This window comes from Eschscholzia californica, unplaced genomic scaffold (assembly GCF_041429995.1).
Source record: "Eschscholzia californica isolate CP2 unplaced genomic scaffold, dmEscCali1.0.p SCAF_1, whole genome shotgun sequence".
NCBI classification, from domain to species: domain Eukaryota; kingdom Viridiplantae; phylum Streptophyta; class Magnoliopsida; order Ranunculales; family Papaveraceae; genus Eschscholzia; species Eschscholzia californica.
Genome location: NW_028238198.1, coordinates 84,281,613 through 84,300,459, shown reverse-complemented (window position 1 = coordinate 84,300,459; position 18,847 = coordinate 84,281,613). Strand labels below are relative to the sequence as shown.

The window sequence follows — 18,847 nt, the reverse complement described above, 5'->3', positions numbered from 1 at the left end:
GATGTGGATGGAACAACAAGCCATCAAATAAAAAAAAATTAAGAAAAACCACAATAAAATACTGTTTCTTGTTTTATTAGTTAAGATTGTTAGTTGATATTTTATATTGAAGTTATACTATTGGATAACTAAATTAAGATGTTAAATTAGATGCCCATGGTATCGTTGCTCGGATCCTTGAGAAAAATGATAACATAAAGGGTTATTTAGTGTATAGACCCCAGTTATTTACCTATATTAGGGATCCACCCCCAAAACGATAATGCTTTAGGGGTTACCCCCCATTCTCTACTTTTCCGTTAAAAGCCCGTTAAGTTGCGAGCGTGCCAGTCACGTGAGCTTCCTTTGACAAATTTGCCCTCTCCATCAGCTTTACTGTTGGGGGTCTTTCCCTAAATAGTTGTTTTACAGTGGGGGTCCTTCACCATTTTAATACTATTTCCTATTTTCTCATAAGAAAGTTGTGATTTTAGTGAAAACATAGTTCAACTCTCTTCCAAGTGAGTAACTAGGTCGAGGTTTAACCTGGGTTTTGGAGTTCAGCTATAATGGAGTTCTGGAAAAGAACGTTTCAGATAAATGCCAACTAAAATTCAAAAGTTTTTCAATTTTTTTTTTTTTTTCTCAAGATCAAACTGTTATTCGTGTAATGTAGTTGGTATTTCAATCTGATCAAGATCAAGAGAAAAAGATTGAAATACCAACTACATTACATGAATAACAATCTGATCTTGAGAAAAAGAGAAAAAGATTGAAAAACTTTAAAATAAAAATTTCAAAAGCAAAGAACTTTTGCTTAATTGCTTCAAATTCAAGATCAAGTACTAAATTGAAGAACACAAATTTACAGAGAAAACATTAAAATTGAGCATAGTGACTCAAACGTAATAATTTTCTCCAATTTTAGCTGGCATTTATCTGAAACCTTCTTTTCTAGAACTCCATTATAGCTGAGCTCCAAAACCCAAGTTAAACCTCGACCTAGTTACTCACTTCGAAGAGAGTTGAACTTTGTTTTCACTAAAATCACAGTTTTCTTATGAAAAGATAGGAAGTAGTATTAAAATGGTGAAAGACCCCCACTGTAAAACAACTATTTAGGGAAGGACCCCCAACAGTAAAGCTGATGGAGAGGGCAAATTTGTCAAAGGAAGCTCACGTGACTGGCACGCTCGCAACTTAACGGACTTTTGACGGAAAAATAGAGAATGGGGGGTAACCCCTAAAACATTATCGTTTTGGGGGTGGATCCCTAATATAGGTAAATAACTGGGGTCTATACACTAAATAACCCTAACATAAAATAGTGGTGAAATCAATTGATCTCTATACTTCAATTTGATTGTTCAAGGATTTTTTGGACAATAATCTGTAATATGCATGAAAATTGTGTCAGAAGTTAAGCGCTCCTATCATGAATCAGATCATTCAAATTTGAACAAGGATTCGAAAGAAATCAAACAAAAGATTCATCCAAAGGAATATAAGTAATTATACTTATATCATAAATAATACATTAAATATAATATTCCTTCTAAATTTACTCCAGCCCCAACATCTACATTAAATTACCTAATCATTAGCTGAAGAAAGCATTCATTAATGGAAGAAAGAAATAAAGAATTAACCTTAAAAAGCCGTAAACAAATACTATTACTAAAGACAATAATTCGTGGGTGAGGCCTTGCATAAGCTATACTATCATAACGAAGACGAAGAAGGAACTACCAGAGAGAGAGAGAGAATAAACCTCGGAATCATACTATTCAGAATCGAGGGTTGAAGGTGTCAGCCATATTTTCTTTCGAATCACAAGAATTGCCTCGTCTTCATCTTGCTCTGAATTAGAATCTGCTTCAGCGTTGGCAACAGTATCCCAATGCAATGCTGATAAATACTTCTTAATATACTCCACCATTGGTTTCTTGTCTCGGATAATAACGAAACCAGTAGGTCTAAGTATCCTGTCCATCTCGATTAACAGATCTTCAGCCCCACATCCTTTTTTGTCAATATGGGAAAAGACAGTCCAGGCGTGAAGGAGATCGTAAGTTCGTGGGTAGGTCGAGTAAGCTTCGCACCTGTTAAAAGGAAAAAAATCAGATCACGTTTTTCCTTTTTCTCTTCTCTTTATCTTTATGGATAGAAAATGTAGAACCAATTATAAACAAAATTAACAAATTCTGCAGATCTAACCTACCAATTGAAAAGATTTTTAGCTTTTGTTTCCATTGTTTCATCCCCAGGGAACATATTAGTGAACCCTAAATATGTATTTTATTTTTGGGTCCATTAGAGTCAGATGACTCAGATTTAGACTGAAAAAAAAAGACCACCAAAATATGCTCAAGTATAACCAGAAATTATGAAACTAGCTAAATGGAATGGTACGTCATCAAGAGCTCCTTTGATAACAAGAACTTGTGTTCGAACTTCCTTTTCTGTTTCAATGTTGATACCATGGGTTCAGGTTTAATTAGTGATAAAAAGAAAAGATATAATTGTTCTACTTACCAGCTATGGACGGAGCCAATCAGACCTCTGTCGTATATTAGCTTGAGTGTGTTAGGTCCATCTTCTGGCACAACATTCATAACCCAAACATCTTTTTCCTTCAAAGCAGCTGCAAACGAACCCAAGTTTGCGTTCATGTCCATTATGTTCCTAATTGTGTTTGATTTAATCTTAGGAGCCAAAAGATTCCAATAACTCTCAACCCTTTGTTGCCAAGTTTCCTGCGCAAAATTCGAATTGATGTTAAACTTATGTTATGTACGAGAAATGTTTATAGACGAGAAAGGGCTTTCTTGACTTACTGTGTCCTTCGCGTACATTTCTCTGGAGTACCCAAAATCAGCAAGACGAGGAGAAGGAGCGGTTAGTCGAGCTGGCCATGCAGCCAAGCCACTTCCTTTGTTTTGGTGGTGCGCTGATAAATTCATCAGCGATCTCAATTAGTCTAATAGAGCCAATTTTCGATTTACAATCTTCTAAATAGGCTAGTCTCAAAATATATGTACGAAATAAACGAACGAAAGGTAAAAAGTACACATGCAAATTAACAACATGACCAGGTCAAGAACCACCAGTTTATGCTGTTAGGATTAAGAACCAGAAAGATAAGTTTTGTTCATTATCTTGTTCCATTGACCAAACTCTGATTCTTGCTTAAGAATTCACACAGAGATTCGTCTAAGCCATAGAGAGTTTTCTCACGGTATGGTTCAGTGTTTAATTATTTATTCTCTTTCCCTTTATAAAGGCAAACTAAATTATTCAGTCCTCAAATTTAACGTGGTTTCTTTTCTCATCAAACCAAATCTTAGATTATCTTCATCAAACCAAATCTTAGATTATCTTCATCAAACTAGGTAGAACCAAATCTCCAGCTAGTGATTAAGCATTAACCAAATTTGGAGTGAAAGGGGAAAACATGAATCACCACAAGAAACTCAGAATAGCTTAGGGAACTCACCTTCAGAGTAAGGTGTGATGCAAGTTTCCATATTCACGCCCGAAACAGCATCAGGATCATCATCAGATCTGCAAAGGGGTGGTTGAGTCCCTGGTTCTCGTTCCCGGTAACAATCGTTGGTCAAAGGTTTGACCCAAATGACGGTTTGGTCTCTTTTGGAAGCGATTTTCCAACACATACGCTCTACAAGGGCACTCATTTCTTTCCATATTCTGAGATCTTCTTCATCTTGTGCATATGCCTCAGGAGAAGAGTAAGCGAAATACCCTCCCGGTCTGAGCAATCTATCTAGCTCAAGGAGAAGGATCCCATCTCTTTGAAGCCAATCAATTCTACAACGAGAACAGTGAGCAAGTTCAAAAGATCTGCTTGGGTAAGGAAGCCTTTTGGTACCCAAAACACCAAGATAAGCAGGAATTCCTCTCTCAAGAGCAAATTGAATCTGGTTCTGGTGGACATCATTGGGTGCTAAAGACATTGCTACGATATTGGATGAAAGAAGATACGCCCCGAAACTTGCAACACCACATCCTACATCAAGAACCGTTCGGATGTTTCCATCGTTGTTTAAGTTGTTGTTTGAGAAATTGAGCATCTGTCAATCAATACAGGAAGATTATTATTGTCTCATACTCTCATGTATATCGTCAGACAAAAATCGAGATGAAATAAAGGGCATTCTAAATCTGATGGCAGAAGCAGAAAGTAAGAAAAAGAGTACTAAATGCTGCTAAGAGTATAAATGTTACTAGAGGAAAACTTCTATGTCATCTCCAATAGAGGCTAGAAGTTCCATGGAAGCATACACTATAGAGAGAAGAAAGTAACTTATTTCCTAGACATACCTCTGAGAAGATTTAAATGTTTATTGTTTGCAACTATTCAACTGATCGAGATATAATACACCACAGAAGTAAAATCTTACATTTGCAAGAGAGGCAATGTATTTGTCAGCTCCATAATGAAAATGAGTACCACCCCCTGGAAATACAATCTTTTCACCTTTGACAACCATCCAGTTCTGGTCAGATTTCTCACTTGCAAGGTGAGTGTGAGGTATGTTTGCTTTCCATACTTCATCTCTACTTCTTGGCCACTTGACGGGAACCTAAAAAAACAACAGATCGTCAATGTCACCTCAAATCTGAAAGGGGCAACAGAAAGCGATGGAAATTTCTACAACTTCATTTCCGAATTTAAGCGACATATAACCTTGTAGCCCGGTGGGGGTGGAATTAAGCAATTAAAGCGCCTTTCAGGCATAGGGCAGTGTCTCTCATAGTGCTCCATTAGAGACAAATCCAGTTTCAGCCTCATCTGGTATATAAGGTTTCTGTCCAGGCAGGGAATTATCTCTGAATGTCGATCATCGCAAACCTTCATAGGCAGAAATAGAAACAAAACATATTTGTAAAACAATTTCAGAAGCAGAAATGGTAGTAATAATATATCAGTAAATGTTAGTTATTATTTCAACTCACAGGAAAACTCTTCGGTACTATAGCATTCTCCCCCTCGTCCTGTGCAAACTTAAGGGAAGTTTCATCTGACTTACTGCCGAGATCAGCATCTTCTTCACCACCCAGATAAGACGATCCAAGCTTTCTCAAAGATGACGCACCTTGGTGTACTTGTGAACCGAAAAGAGATCCATCGTAATAAACAAAAAGGAAACCGAGAACAATCAAAACACCCAACAACGTGACCCACTTCTGTTTCTGAGAACCGTCAGCTCTTCCCTTCATCTTTCTGGATCAAACTGTTCCAGTTTAAGCTCTGCTCTAATTCCAATTTAACACTCAAAAAGATCACAAATGAACCTCCATATGCTGCATCATGTAAAAAAGATGACAAAGGAAGTTAAAACAAATTCGTGTCACTTATTTTGCCTCCCAAAACTAAAACTCCGATACTACCGTTTAAGACCAACCTAATCAAGACAGTAGACACAGAAAAATTCAACATAAACTCGAAAGTAAAGAGTGGGTGTATGCTCACAGGCTTCGATTTCAGGATATCATCCAAAGATGGAATATTTTTTAGGATGCTTATATCATCACTAAGGTCGTCTCGACAACTGTAAAAGTTTCCACAAAGCAAACATGAGTTCAACTTCCCAGCTCAATGAGCAAGAAAGACATCCCATAAAACAATACCAAGAACACCCACGGTAAAAGAAGATGGTATTATCTATTGATCTTTTTGAAATTTTCTGGTAAGGGCATTATCAATTGAATGTGCTCTTAATAGAATAATAACCTACTAAATAAAAATGAAAACTAGGTATATGAAGCAGAGTTAAGCAAATCAAGTTGAGAACTATGATAAGATCTAGTGTCGGCAGCACAATAACGAAAAGTACAAACTTCTACATTCGTAATTCAAAGACTAATCAATAACTGAATCCAATACTCTCTTTTGAATCACTCATAGATCTGAAAGAAATGAAATCAATTCATCAAATTCACAAACTTTTTAGTGAGAGAGAGAGAGAGAGAGAGAGAGAGAGAGAATACCAAAATTCAACCAGATCGATTGTTAAAACACGAAGAACTCTGTCAAATAGAATTAGAAATCGCAATTGGGTATCAGTGAACGAGATCTAACAACAACTATAAATAATCTCAAGTATAATAACTAGTTGGTTTGAAGTTAGATTGAGAGATCACTCCTTATATGATTTCGAAGGACAATAATGCTCGAGATCACAAGTCTGAAATTCAGAAGACAATCAGAAGAACAACAACTGACCTAGATTTCCGATGGAGTTATCGGGGAAAGCTTGCTTCTATAGAGAGTGGGAGGAAGATAAGTGTGTGTGTTCATATATTATATACTTAGAGAGAGAGAGAGGTGGAATTTTCAGATCTAACTTTGAAAAGTTTAATTAAAAAGACTATTTAGAGGTGTTTATTTTTGTCAATTAATAAATAATCCGCGGTTACCTATTAACTACAACAAATTTTCAATCTCAGATTGATTAGTTTCACTTAATAACAAACTTATATTCCATAATAGATATTATAGCCAATATTTTTTTCCTTTGAATAAGTTTACTTAATTTGTAACTTGTAACTTTACTTAATTTCATTTGAATAAGATTACTAACTCTGAAAGTTGTTTTGCCTCAGTATCATTTTTTCCGTCATCCATTTTGGTTTTTTATGTCAATGTAGCGCATTTGGCACCAAGGGACATACCTATTTCTACCACTTACATCAATACATTATTTGTGCTCTTAGTTAACCACGGTCATATTTTGGTAGCACAGTATGTATATGCTCAATGCTTTTTATTCTAAAGGGAGATCTACACGGATTATTTAAGTTTTAGAATGTTTGTTTTTCTTATCTGACTAGTCTGAAAGGGTGATTTGTGTTGATTTTGGTTCCACTTGAGTCGGATATAATGAATAATAACTCATTATTTATACTTCGAAAGAGTCACCATTTTACTCTAGGAATGATAGATCATTGTAGTTATGCACAAAACATAGGAGAAAAGTACAGTTTTGTCCAAGATTCATTTAGGACAGACACCAAAACCTCCAAAATTTAGCGAAATAAGAACAGTTTTGTCCATTGTTTTCGCTATTAGCATTTTCCTTTCCTGTTTCGTAATCCTCAGTTGGTATCTCCGATTCTAGAAAACTATTACTTGGAACCACATTCGTTTCTTCACCCAATTTTTTTTCTCTTCCTCTCTACGCTCCTTTTTTCCTCTGCAACTCCAAATCGGTTTCTCTCGTCTTCTCCAAAAGCCATCTCCACATATTCAACAACTTGCAAGTAAGTCACTCTCTATATCTCATTCCATATATATATATATATCTAATTTATCACCTTTTTTTCTCCTGTAACTTTCTTTGTTGAAGATTTGGTTTTGTTGATATCCTTGACAATACCTTCATTACCAACTAATATCATATACTTTATCTTTCCTAGTAAGAGTTGTGCACTCAAATCCTTATGCCGAACCAAGTCTCTGAACTTAATTTGCTATTTCATAAGTTGATTTCTTTCTTCCTACCAACTTTAATAGAAGTTTGTGTTTCTATAGTGATCTCTTTTCAAGTATCTTTATAAAGATAAGGATTTCATGTTGAAGGAAGTTGGGTCGAAGAATTTATTCCTGTAGTTCCATAAAACAACAATTTCATCACTTACCTTTGCAAATGAAGGACTAAACCATAACAAATAAGGTTCCCTACAAATTGTTCTTTCAGGACAAACAACAACATTTCTTTGTTTTAACATATTTTCCATCGTTTTTGCATTTTTCTTTCTCTGTATCTTGTTAATCGAACAGTTTTAACCGGCGATATCATTTCACAAACACTAATTAAATTGTCCGACTTGTGTTAACCATGCCCAATTTGACTTTTTTGTTATACCTTCGGCGTGAGTTCCATCTGCGAACGAGTTAACCGAGTTTGACTCAGTGGGGTTCTCACTAGTAATAGCAATAATAGTCTCCTGAAATAATACTTGATTATCAGTTGCTTCCGAGATTTTTTACTCTGTTTTTTTGTTGTTGAGATTGTTCTTGATCATAGTTGTTGTTTGGGTACTTTGAGATGCTTCCTCCTGATGTTGTTCTTGATGTCGTGCTTGTGAATCGGGATTATTTTTGTTTATCATGTTGGGTTTGATTTGGATCGTCCATGTTTCCCTCATACGGATATCGTTCTTATTTGCAAAAATGATGCAGAGAAAATGAGAAAGATGGATGAGGCAGGATATTGTTGTTGTTTTTCTGTTCACAAAAGAAAAACCAACTAACTGTGTGCCATTAAATAACTACCAACTGCTGATCTAAATGATAGATCACTCTAGTTATGTTCGAAAAAATAGGGGAAAACGTAAGCATATCTTGGAATGTGAAAAAGAATATCAACTCCCACTTAACTTTTAATCCTTCAAAAGAAATCAGCGACCATCAGAGATAAAATTCAAGGATTATAAGTATATATGACAACAGATGCAAAAAAAAAGAGCAGTTCTATATCTCACTCTTCTCTTCAATGATTCAACGGAAAATCCTACAAGTTTATCAAGTTCGACCTAGGAAACAAAGGGGGTTCAAGATTCAGTCACTGCAAACACCAAAACCCTCCAAATTTAGCGAAATCAGTACAGCTTCTCGAATGTTTTCTTCATTCTCAGAACAAGTTACTTGGTCTGCTCCCCATTGTGTTCACCAACAGGATGTCAACAACAATTCCGGCATCAGTCCATATTGCCAGTTTCTGTAGTTCCTTTATCCTCACCAACGACATGATCCGTCAATTCAACTGACTTCGGAATCAAATTCTCATTTGGAGTCGCTATAGATTCCTTCTCATCACTTTTTATGTCTTTGTCTTCACTGCTGTTAGCATTTTCCTTTCCTGATTGCTGATCCTCAGTTGGTAACCCGGATTCTAGATTACTATTACTTGGAACCACATTCTTTTCCCCATTCACAGCATCACAATTGGAATCAGCATTGCCAACAGAAGTATCAACATGATCAGGTAGTATTTCAACACAAACGCCACTAGAATTTTCTCCATCTGTAATCTTGGCACTCTCACTTTGGATTGGTCCTTTACTATCACCTTGAATCTGGATGACCTCCTTGCTTTCCTCTGCGGTAGTTTCAGCAACATTGGTGGCCGTATTTGAACTTGGGTCCAGTTCCCCTTTGGCTTCTTTATCCTTTGGGCTAGACTGGATGTTTTCTTGAAATTGCTCAATGGTAGCGTTACCAAGTTCATTAGATTCAAGAGCATCAGAAGATTCCTTGCTCAAACTGTCGGTGTTATTCACGTTAGATTCTGACATCTCAAGATCATTCACGTTAGATTCTGACATCTCAAGATCACGATTCTGTTTTTCAGTTTCTTTCTGTAGTTTTTCTTGTAATCTGTACTCTTCCATGATCCTTTGAAGTTTTTCATTTTCTGCAATGAGATTCCCATAACGAAACTGTAGATTCTGCTCAAGTTCTTTCTGCTTCTTGATTTCATCAGACAAACTTTTAATTCTATATGATGCTGCTACATGCTCTTGTTTTTGTAAAGCTTTGAAGCACTCTAGTTCTGTAGCAGCAGTATCCATTTGCTTGAAGGTGGCTTCTATTTGTGACCATAATTTTCCACCTCGTTTCTGCTCATTAAAAATATTCACAACCATGAGAACCAAGTCACCAACCATACCGTATTTATGCTTTCAAAAAAAGAATCTGAACTTTTATCCTACTATTGCAGTATATTGGCAACTGATCTAGATGTCAAAGTTTTAACTCTCGGAATATGGATGACTTAGTCTATTGAAGATAATAGAAAGGACTTTGTAAACATACCTGATACCCTTGTGTGAGAACCTTTATCTTCTGCTCGAAACGTTGTGCCTTCTTAGCTTCATCGTCCATCCTCCTCTTAACATTCTCAAATTCATTTTGCAAAGCAGCAAGTTTCTCCATGGTCCCAGCAACACTTGAAAGACCATAAGAGTTACGAGTAGGGAAGTACATGAGATCTTCTTGGCATGCATCATGTGCTTTCACAAATTCATCAAGAGGTTCATTTTCATGTCCCATTGCCGTACGCAAAAACTGAACTTCTTCATTTATGAATTTAGCAGCCTGCATTTAAGAAATTAGAGTTGATTCAATAACTTATTCTTGGTAATACTTCTTCACATGCATGAGGACGTTAGGCACATGTGGTCTTAGAATCTTAACTTCGCTTTGAGGAAAACACCATCAAGCATGACAGTGTAGACAACATATTATCATATATGTGCATGGTTACACTTTGAGGAACTTAACATGCCGTAAATGGGTTTGACTACCTTCAGACAAAAAGTTCTCTGCTAATAGATCTTAGTTTAAAAATTATGTAGGTAATTTATTGTCCAATGTTTACGTATCATGTATATGACTTTCTATTTCTATTCCAGTGCCAATCCATGATTTTCATCTAAAAAAGGCTTCATAGTCCAGTCTATTGATCTACAAGAAATACCCTTCACTATATGTAACTTCATGGACCTTGAAAAAACCTTTGTTTGCATCGTAAGGTAAAAGTATCATGCACAGGAAGCGAACAAAATTTATGAAAATAGTAGAGGAACCAAAACAATCAGATCATCGCAAAATTACACGACCCACCAAAATGACCACAAAGTACGAAACTTGACCAGCTTTACGTCATTTGCACAGGAAGCGAACAAAATATATGACATAGTAGAGGAACCAAAACAATCAGATTGTCGCAGAATTACACAATCCACCAAAATGACCACAAAATACGAAACTTGACCAGCTTTACATCATTTGCTTTGAACTTCAAAGCAATTGCGATATCATAATTTTCTAAGGCATGAAAAAACACGAGGGGTTACCTAAAACATTACTACACTTACAGGTATTTCCTACGTATAAAAAGAATTACACAGACAAAAACAGACAATTTGGGGCATTGGCTAAGTTGACTGTAGAGCCCGTCTTATCAGACTAAAAGGCTGATATGACATTTTTGCCACCGGATATAACTGTATGCTTAGCAGATAAAACTAATTTTACAAAGTAAAAGAACCCCGGCAATCCATCTAATATGCATAAACAAGAAATAAACCATGTTAAAGTATAGGCATGTCTGAGTAGTTAGGTAGATGTCATTTATAACATTACAAACAAAATGTACAGCAATGGACTACCTCTTTCAGATCATCTTCTTCAAAGTCCTGTATCTCGGGGATAGGAATAGTTGATTTTCCATTTGGAGCACGTTTTGAACCTTTCTTTTCATCAAGCGGGTATTTGGCATTATCATGTTCTAGTAAACACAAAAGCTCTTTCCTTACCAATTCATCAGCCTGCTCAATTACAGTAGGAGGAACAAATGAACTCTTGTCCTCATCAGCTCTCACTAATGAACTGCGAATAAGTTCTAGAGAGGCAACAGGAGGTCTAGGGAGCTCTAATTGCAGTACTTTCGATCTCTTTTTAAGCAAGGCCTGCTGCCTTGCTTCTTCCTCAGCCTTCTCTCTTGCAATTCTATCAGACATGTCTTCTTCAATCTTATCCTCAGATTCTTCATTATCCTCTGGAAGTGGTCGGATAACTACTTGATACTCATTCTTAGGCTGGGGAAGGTTGACTAAACCAGATCGCAGCCTCCTTCTTAACTCAGTCTGTGTTTGGAGCGTATCCTTATCTTCATTGATGTGAAGCTCATCACGTAAAGGAGTTCCTTTTGGGGTCATACCTGCGGAATAAACATCACTTGATGGCGTCATGCCAATTCTAGGAGTAAGACCCATGGGCCCAGGTGTTGACAAAGGAGTGGCCATTGGGTTTGGAGTTTGTATTTCTCTTTTCTTAGGTGTAACACCAGAAAAATCTGATGGATGCAACTCCGGATTATCCCCACCCAATAATGGGGTCTGTGACTCCCTCAACCTGGCAAGATTCTCGGCCTCCATCATGATTGCATCAGCCTTTCCACCAGGTGTTCTTTGAGGAGTTCGAAAGGGAGTAATCCCCTGTCGTGGGGTCTGAGAGTAATTTGCTAAAAGCGCACGAGTAGCACCACTTCCTCCAGCAAGTTCCTCATTTCCAGAAAGAAGATCACTAGCATAACCCATCTTTGCAATATCCTCCAATTCTTGGTCTGATATCTGTGGGGCAGGGAGCATCAACTTTGACCTCTTTCTAACCGTCTCGGGATCATTTAACTTGTTGACCTGCAACACAGATGAAGGGGCATCCTGCCTCTCTGCAATTTTATTCTTTGCAACATCCTGCTTTCTTAATTGTGCTTCAACATCAGCTCTCCTTTTCCCTTCAAGTTCCTCAATGGTGGTTGGGAACTTAGGTTGTTCTACTTCTCTATCCTCATCTTCAATATCATAAAACCCTGCTGGAGGCTTCTTTTCAAAGGGAATCTCGGCATTATAATCAATCCCCTTCCTCTTCCTCTTCCTTTGCCTATTATCAATTCCAGCTGCCTTTAGTTCTCTCCTTTTCTGCAAAGAAGCCAGCCTCCTTGCCTCTTCAAGTTGTTTCTCCCTGGCTTTTCTCTTTGCCTTTTTACCCCTTGTATTGGCTAACCTAGCACGTGCTTCCGAGAGCATTTCCTTCTCATCCTCATCCATATCAACAGGATCAGGACGTGCAGGCTTGGATTCAGGATTTGGATCGATCTCTCCAGGGCGCAACTTCCTCGGGTCGTCATTCGGTTCGTAATTCTCGTCCTTGACACAAGCAGCATCAAGCAATTTCTCATAACGCTCGAGACACTGAGAAGGAGTTCTCCCGACGATTGGGGCAATTGTCCTCCATTGAGTAGGCATAAGCTTAGCAAGATGAAGAAGCTTCTCATCCTCTTCTCTAGTCCACTCAGTCTGCATAAACGATCAGAAAGTTTAAGTATGTATACACTTTTATGGCAAACAGAAAGTTCAATATAATGAATTAACAACAAAAACCTATGTCAAAGCATAAAACACCATTATAGCCTAAACCCAAATCTTCAATTGAATCACCAAATACATATGTGCTAATTAGGAATTGATCCATGTGATAGCCCTTCATCTAAACACCACCAAGCCCTAATTGAAACTAGAAAATTCGAAAAAAGTTCCTACATATAATTTGAATTCCTACTGTTTGAACTAGATACAAAATGGGTTGTCCAAACCCCACATACCCAAGAAACCCATAACCTAAATTTAAGAAAAGACTGAAGTTTTCAAATCAAAAGACACAAAAACAGAGCAATACAAACTTTCTCATCAAAATGGTGGATTTGTGGTAGTACTAGATACTAAAACATAGATAGATTGAAAGTATAAGAACTAACCTTCTTAATTGATGGATCAAGCCATTCATACCATCTAGCTTTGCATTGTTTAGCAGATTTACGAACAAGTAAAGAAGATATACGAGCCCATTGATTTTTACCATATTTCATAACAGCTGCTTTAAGAATCTCATCTTCGGTGTTTTTCCAAACACCACCTTTAATCATAATCCTCATTGTACCTCTTTTTTCCTTCGATTAACTCGGTTTCGAGTTCTAGGGTTTCCTGCGAACAGGATTCGCGAAGCTGATTGTTTAGGGTTTTAATCTTTGAACTTTGATCTTCTTTACTACGTCTAGGGTTATCTCTCTCTCTCTCTCTCTCTCTCTCTCTCTCTCTCTCTCTAGATATCTTTCTCACTCTCTGAATTTAGACCTAAAAATTGAAGTAGCAGAGAGTAATAGGCCTATGGTGGAAATTAGGATCGAGTCGGCTCCTTACCCAAACATGAACCGAGTTCCGAACATCCGACGGCTGGAAATACAGAAGGAAAGCCCACGTTTAACTTGATATAGGCACCTTCTACAACATTGACCATAATAATCAACACTTGGTTGCAGGGGCCGGTCATGAGTTTCATGATGCCGGAAGCGAGTTTCTAAGAATATGACCCACATGCGTTTCGTAAATTCTTTCTTATATCATGAAACTTGTGTTTCATAACTATGTGTTTATGCTTGACGATCGGATCGAGTGATTCGAAAATTAGTTCAAATTCAGAGAAAGTACTAGTCAATCCTTAGTCGGATTCTCGATTCATTGATTTCACGAGCAAGTGAGCAACTTTATGAATTTGGCGAAGTTAATAGCTTGGTCGGTTTCCTTTTTATTTAAAATAACAAAAATTATAAAACAAAAGAGCTAAAAAATAATGATTCTTAAAGAATATGAAGTGAGAGAGCATAAATTTTGAGCCTTCCTCTTTCTTTCTGGTTGGAGGTGTAGTGGTTTAATGGTGTGCCAATATCGATTGTGGTATGACTATGGGTAGCGGTGGTGGTTGTCGAGGTATAGCGTATATGGTTGTGGTAGTAGTGGTGTATGTGTTCGTAAAATATGGGGGTTGTGGTGGTTGTTTGGTTATAGGGGGGTGGGTGATGTTGGTGAGAGAGGTTTGATGGTGGTCTAGAAAATGACAAAAATGAAGGATGAGAAAAATTAACATTTTCAAAGAAAAAATATTTGATTTAAATGAAGTCGATAGTATTTGCGTTACTAAATAAGCTAAAAAGTTTCATTTTTTGCTGTCAAATGATGTCCGAGTTGTGTCAACTAAAGTGAGATAGAAAAATATAATGTAAATAAACATGCATTGGGTGGGATTGAAGTTGGGTTGTTTGGTCTCATCACTAAACCATTCACCAACTAGAATTCCTATCTAAAAATGTAAAATCGGAGGCCCTCTTTACTGCCATTTTCGTATCTTTCCGGATGCCCTCTTTACTGCCATTTTTGTATCTTTCCGGATGCCCTTCGACCCTGGAGCCCGATGCGAGATTTTGCTCGCTTTGGTCCCAGGGGCAACCCTACTTTGTTGCCCAGAGTGGTTGATAGTGTTAACCCTGGGTTCACAATGCTTTTTAGTTGGTTATTTTTTTCAGTTTGCAAGAGCTTGCAATGTAGTCTTGTAGACCAAGAGTTTGTGAACTCTCTTAAGAAAGGCAACTAAGTTGCAGTGCTTTCCTACTAGTTTGAATGATATGCAATTGATTTGCAAAGGGTTATTTTTTAAATAGCCCCTAACTTTGTGACCAGCTTCCTGCCTAGCCCATAACTTTATCAAAAAATTTCAGATGACCCCTCTTTTCAGTTATCGTTAGAACACCGTTAACCAGTCATCAACTCTCTCTCTTACATCTCATCACCTCTCTCTGCCACCTCATCGTCTTCTCCGGCGAAGGTCGGTGGCCGACCAATTTTCCGGCCGACGACCTTCAAATATTAAAAAATATATATTTATTTTCTCTCTCCTCTCCCTCTCTAAAAAAAAAAATTTTTATTTTCTCTCCTCTCTCTCTAGATCAGGTTCACCATGAACCATACCCGAACAGACCTTCAAATGAAGGTCTGTTCGACAATTGTGGTTCATGGTGAACCAGAACTAGAGAGAGAAAGGAGGGAGATGAAAAAAGAAAACAAAAAAAAAATTTAGAGAGGAAATTTTTTTATTTTTTGATGTTTGAAAGTTGTCGGCCGGAAAATTGACTGGCCGGCGACCTTCGCCGGAGAAGACGATGTGGTGGCAAGAAGATGAGGTGGCAGAGAGAGGTGATGAGATGTAGGAGAGAGAGTTGATGACTGGTTAACGGTGTTCTAACGGTAACTGAAAAAGGGGTCATTTGAAAATTTTTGATAAAGTTAGGGGTTAGGCAGGAAGTTGCTCACAAAGTTAGGGGCTATTTGGGAAATAACTTATTTGCAAAATGTTTTTTTTAATTGATTTGCATCAGCTAAATGACTTGTCGTTTTCTTTGCAGAGTAGATTGTTCTTTGTACCTGTTTTATGTAATATTGTTGGTTTAAACCGAAAAACGTTTGAATCTATTTTTCGTGTGGATATTTTGATTAACGAATGTGTTTGTGAATATTTTTATGAATAAATGTGATTTGGAAGGCGACTAATGATAATTGTACTTAGATTAATGTTTGTCTTTACAGTAGGTTTTGAATTGATTGTAAAAGTGATCAGCGGCTTGGAATTTGATGGTCAATATATAGACAACCAAATTTTTTATGTGGACAACTTAATTTAGATCGATGTAAGTCAACTATGATTGAATTTGTTGGCTTTGATTTAATAAAGAGACAACTCTGTATGACCTTAAATATAAAAAGAATTTTTAGGTTTATAGTCCAAAAAACGGGTCCTAATAGTAGATATAATCCTCTCTAATCCTATAAAGGGTTTTAAAACCAAAAAAATAATATAAATGGATATCTAGTCCATTTGGTCTCATCTAGAGAGAAAACACAAATCTCTAGAATAAATATTATTTCATAATCCCTAATCTAACCTTTCCATATTTTATAACTAATTTATATTCGAAATCTATGCATATCTTTTTCCATATTTATGTCTCATATTTCTCTCCAATCATGTTTCTATTCAAAGTAAGGATATCTTCATTATTATCTCCCATATTTCTCTCCAATCATGTTTCTATTCAAAGTAAGGATATCTTCATTATTTTCAGTAACGGAAACTCTTTATTTGATCTCTCTAAAACCGATTTAGTTGACAAACCTCCATTAAACTCAGAAAATCTTCTTCTTCTACATTATATTGTTGTCCAAATTCATCATTATCAGGTTTAATACTTTCGAAATCTTTATAAACACCATTGTTAATATCTAATATTTCTTCTTATAACTAAAACCCTAATTATTTCGCTCTATTATAAAACGTATCAGATTTATGCTACATATCTATAGATCTGTTTACTAATTCATTAATTTCGAATGTATGATGTTTATTTCCTCTCTCTAAAATTTTCATAATTGTTTAAGATCTTTATATTTATTCCTTATTCAATGATTTATAACTAAAACCCTAAAATTTTCATAACTGTTTAAGATCTTTATGTTTATTCCTTATTCAATGATTCCTTCAAAGTTAGTATGTTATGTTTGCATCCAGTGATAATATCATATTTCTTTAGATCTATGTTTAATCTTCTGTTGTTTCTGATATTTCGTGAGATCAGATTATCAATTATCAATCGAATGTTTGATGTTTATTTTCTTTCTCTCTCTTAAAATTTCATTTATGTTTTTGATCTTGATGTTTAATCCTTCAACTAGAGTTTGACATTATTGCAATCAATCATCATAGCAGATATCTTTAGATTTGTAGTTTAAGCTTAATGATATTCTCATTTTTTTTGTTCAGATCTGGTTTTCAATCCATACGGATTTATGAAACATTTGTTCTTTCGTACGGTTACTCATAACAGAATTTACAGTACATGTACTGTATCGTAAATTACCACAATCTATAGTAAATTATGGGTAATTTACAGAACATTACCCGTGCTTTAACACCAAAACAGTACTCATTTCATTAGTAAAAATACTTCGCTTTACTATCAAATCTCGTGTACTTTGCAATAAAGTATATATAATTTGCGTATATCTTCATGTTCTTACCATTATGTATATAATTTACGTATAAGTGCTCATAAATTATGTATTATTTATTTACCATTACGTGTACTTTTCACCAAAAACAGTAGCCTTGATAAGTTTACCAAACTACTCAAAACCTTCAAATGTTGCCAAAATTTGACAAACATTATATATAATTTACGAAATTGTACATGTAGTTTATAATACAATATATGATTTTTTTTCTTTAATGTATGTGTATTTATGTGTGTAGATTTGATATACCAGATGAAATTTCAAAGAGAATCATCAAATCAAAGTGAGTCAACGAAACTAATGGAGGGTACATGGACGGGCACCATTTTTGAACCAAAGAAGATTTTGTACTTTTTTTTTGTAACAGAATGTAAAGGAATTATATGTAATGTAAAAGAAATTATGTGTAATTTATTGAACAAGACCCACATACATTTGATAAATTATGTTGTATATTTGACAAATGATGGTTTCCTCGTCATAAATAATACATAATTTACGTATTTGTTTCATAATTTGTATTCTATGTGTATTTATGTATGAGTAAAAACGAAAACATATGTTGCTTTAATGTTCTCAGAAAAATATACTATTTCCAAAACTGAAAGTTAAGTGAGAGAAAATGATATTTATATGTTTTGTATATTAACCCCCAAATCACGCTAAATTGATCCTAGAAAATATACTATTTCCAAATCTGAAAGTTAAGTGAGAGAAAATTGATTTGAATAAAAAAAAATTTACATAGTAAGAGAGAGAAAATTGATTTGGTTTCCAAATCTGTAAAGAGAGAGAAAATTGATTTGGTTACGATTTTTGTTTTGAATTGATTTTGGAAATAGATTTGCTTTCCAAAACGGTTAGAAGATAGATAAAAATCAATTTCGGATTTATAGTTAGTTGCTTTAAATCCCCTAAATCACGCCCACATTAGAAACATTCCAAATTCACCCTGGAAAATTAAAAACCCCGTGATTTTTGTAGGAGGGACATGGACGGTAGTTTTCTCATAAAGAATGGGTTATTATGTCCATAATGTAAAAGGACTAAATATCCATGTTTTGGGAAGATTGGATCATAAATCTTTTTTGAATATTATTTTGGTCTATATACCCACGGACCCATATAAAAATACTAATTAATTTGAAGACCGTAAACAAATATAACAGATTAAAAATGGAAAATCTTACTGTCATTCTTCTTCGGTTCTTCCTCTTCATCATCTTCTTCGGATTACAAACAATCTCTCAACCCCCACTAATTACATCAAGCAATCTTTACCACTAAACTAGCTCAACAACTTGCCCGTTCTGATTAAAAGTTGAAACACACACGCACCACTAATTATATCAACAGAGATTTAAACGATAAACAACTTTTG

At 35.8% G+C, this 18,847-nt stretch overlaps 2 protein-coding genes across 6 annotated transcripts; both read right to left on the bottom strand.

Moving 5' to 3' along the window:
- Positions 1-1,468: 1,468 nt before the first annotated feature.
- On the bottom strand, positions 1,469-6,396 carry LOC147570256 (putative methyltransferase PMT3). Of its 4 annotated transcripts, none has more exons than XM_086656833.1 (9): positions 5,992-6,396; positions 5,474-5,552; positions 4,957-5,304; positions 4,688-4,852; positions 4,401-4,583; positions 3,476-4,070; positions 2,817-2,929; positions 2,515-2,735; positions 1,469-2,081 (listed from the first exon to the last, which is right to left on the bottom strand). In XM_086656833.1, the coding sequence occupies exons 3-9, from the start codon at positions 5,218-5,220 to the stop codon at positions 1,763-1,765; spliced, it is 1,860 nt and encodes a 619-aa protein (XP_086512959.1). In that variant the 5' UTR covers positions 5,221-5,304; positions 5,474-5,552; positions 5,992-6,396; the 3' UTR covers positions 1,469-1,762. The 4 variants fall into 4 exon arrangements, with proteins under 4 accessions (XP_086512959.1, XP_086512958.1, XP_086512957.1 ...); XM_086656832.1 differs by having other exon boundaries at positions 6,227-6,345; XM_086656831.1 differs by lacking the exon at positions 5,474-5,552.
- Positions 6,397-8,355: 1,959 nt separating this feature from the next.
- On the bottom strand, positions 8,356-14,124 carry LOC147570255 (cell division cycle 5-like protein). 2 transcript variants are annotated; one of them, XM_086656829.1, is made up of 5 exons: positions 13,326-13,918; positions 11,179-12,867; positions 9,821-10,102; positions 9,307-9,624; positions 8,356-9,276 (listed from the first exon to the last, which is right to left on the bottom strand). In XM_086656829.1, the coding sequence occupies exons 1-5, from the start codon at positions 13,500-13,502 to the stop codon at positions 8,704-8,706; spliced, it is 3,039 nt and encodes a 1,012-aa protein (XP_086512955.1). In that variant the 5' UTR covers positions 13,503-13,918; the 3' UTR covers positions 8,356-8,703. The 2 variants fall into 2 exon arrangements, with proteins under 2 accessions (XP_086512955.1, XP_086512954.1); XM_086656828.1 differs by having other exon boundaries at positions 8,356-9,624; positions 13,326-14,124.
- Positions 14,125-18,847: the final 4,723 nt, after the last annotated feature.

Excerpts from the sequence above, each read along its gene's own strand:
- LOC147570255 (XM_086656828.1), bottom strand. The coding sequence starts at position 13,502 with ATGAGGATTATGATTAAAGGTGGTGTTTGGAAAAACACCGAAGATGAG. Across the intron at positions 12,868-13,325 it reads TTGATCCATCAATTAAGAAG|ACTGAGTGGACTAGAGAAGA; the intron begins GTTAGTTCTTAT and ends TCGTTTATGCAG. Across the intron at positions 10,103-11,178 it reads AAGAAGATGATCTGAAAGAG|GCTGCTAAATTCATAAATGA; the intron begins GTAGTCCATTGC and ends TCTTAAATGCAG.
- LOC147570256 (XM_086656833.1), bottom strand. The coding sequence starts at position 5,220 with ATGAAGGGAAGAGCTGACGGTTCTCAGAAACAGAAGTGGGTCACGTTG. Across the intron at positions 4,584-4,687 it reads CACCCCCACCGGGCTACAAG|GTTCCCGTCAAGTGGCCAAG; the intron begins GTTATATGTCGC and ends TTGTTTTTTTAG. Across the intron at positions 2,930-3,475 it reads CATCACACCTTACTCTGAAG|CGCACCACCAAAACAAAGGA; the intron begins GTGAGTTCCCTA and ends TGAATTTATCAG.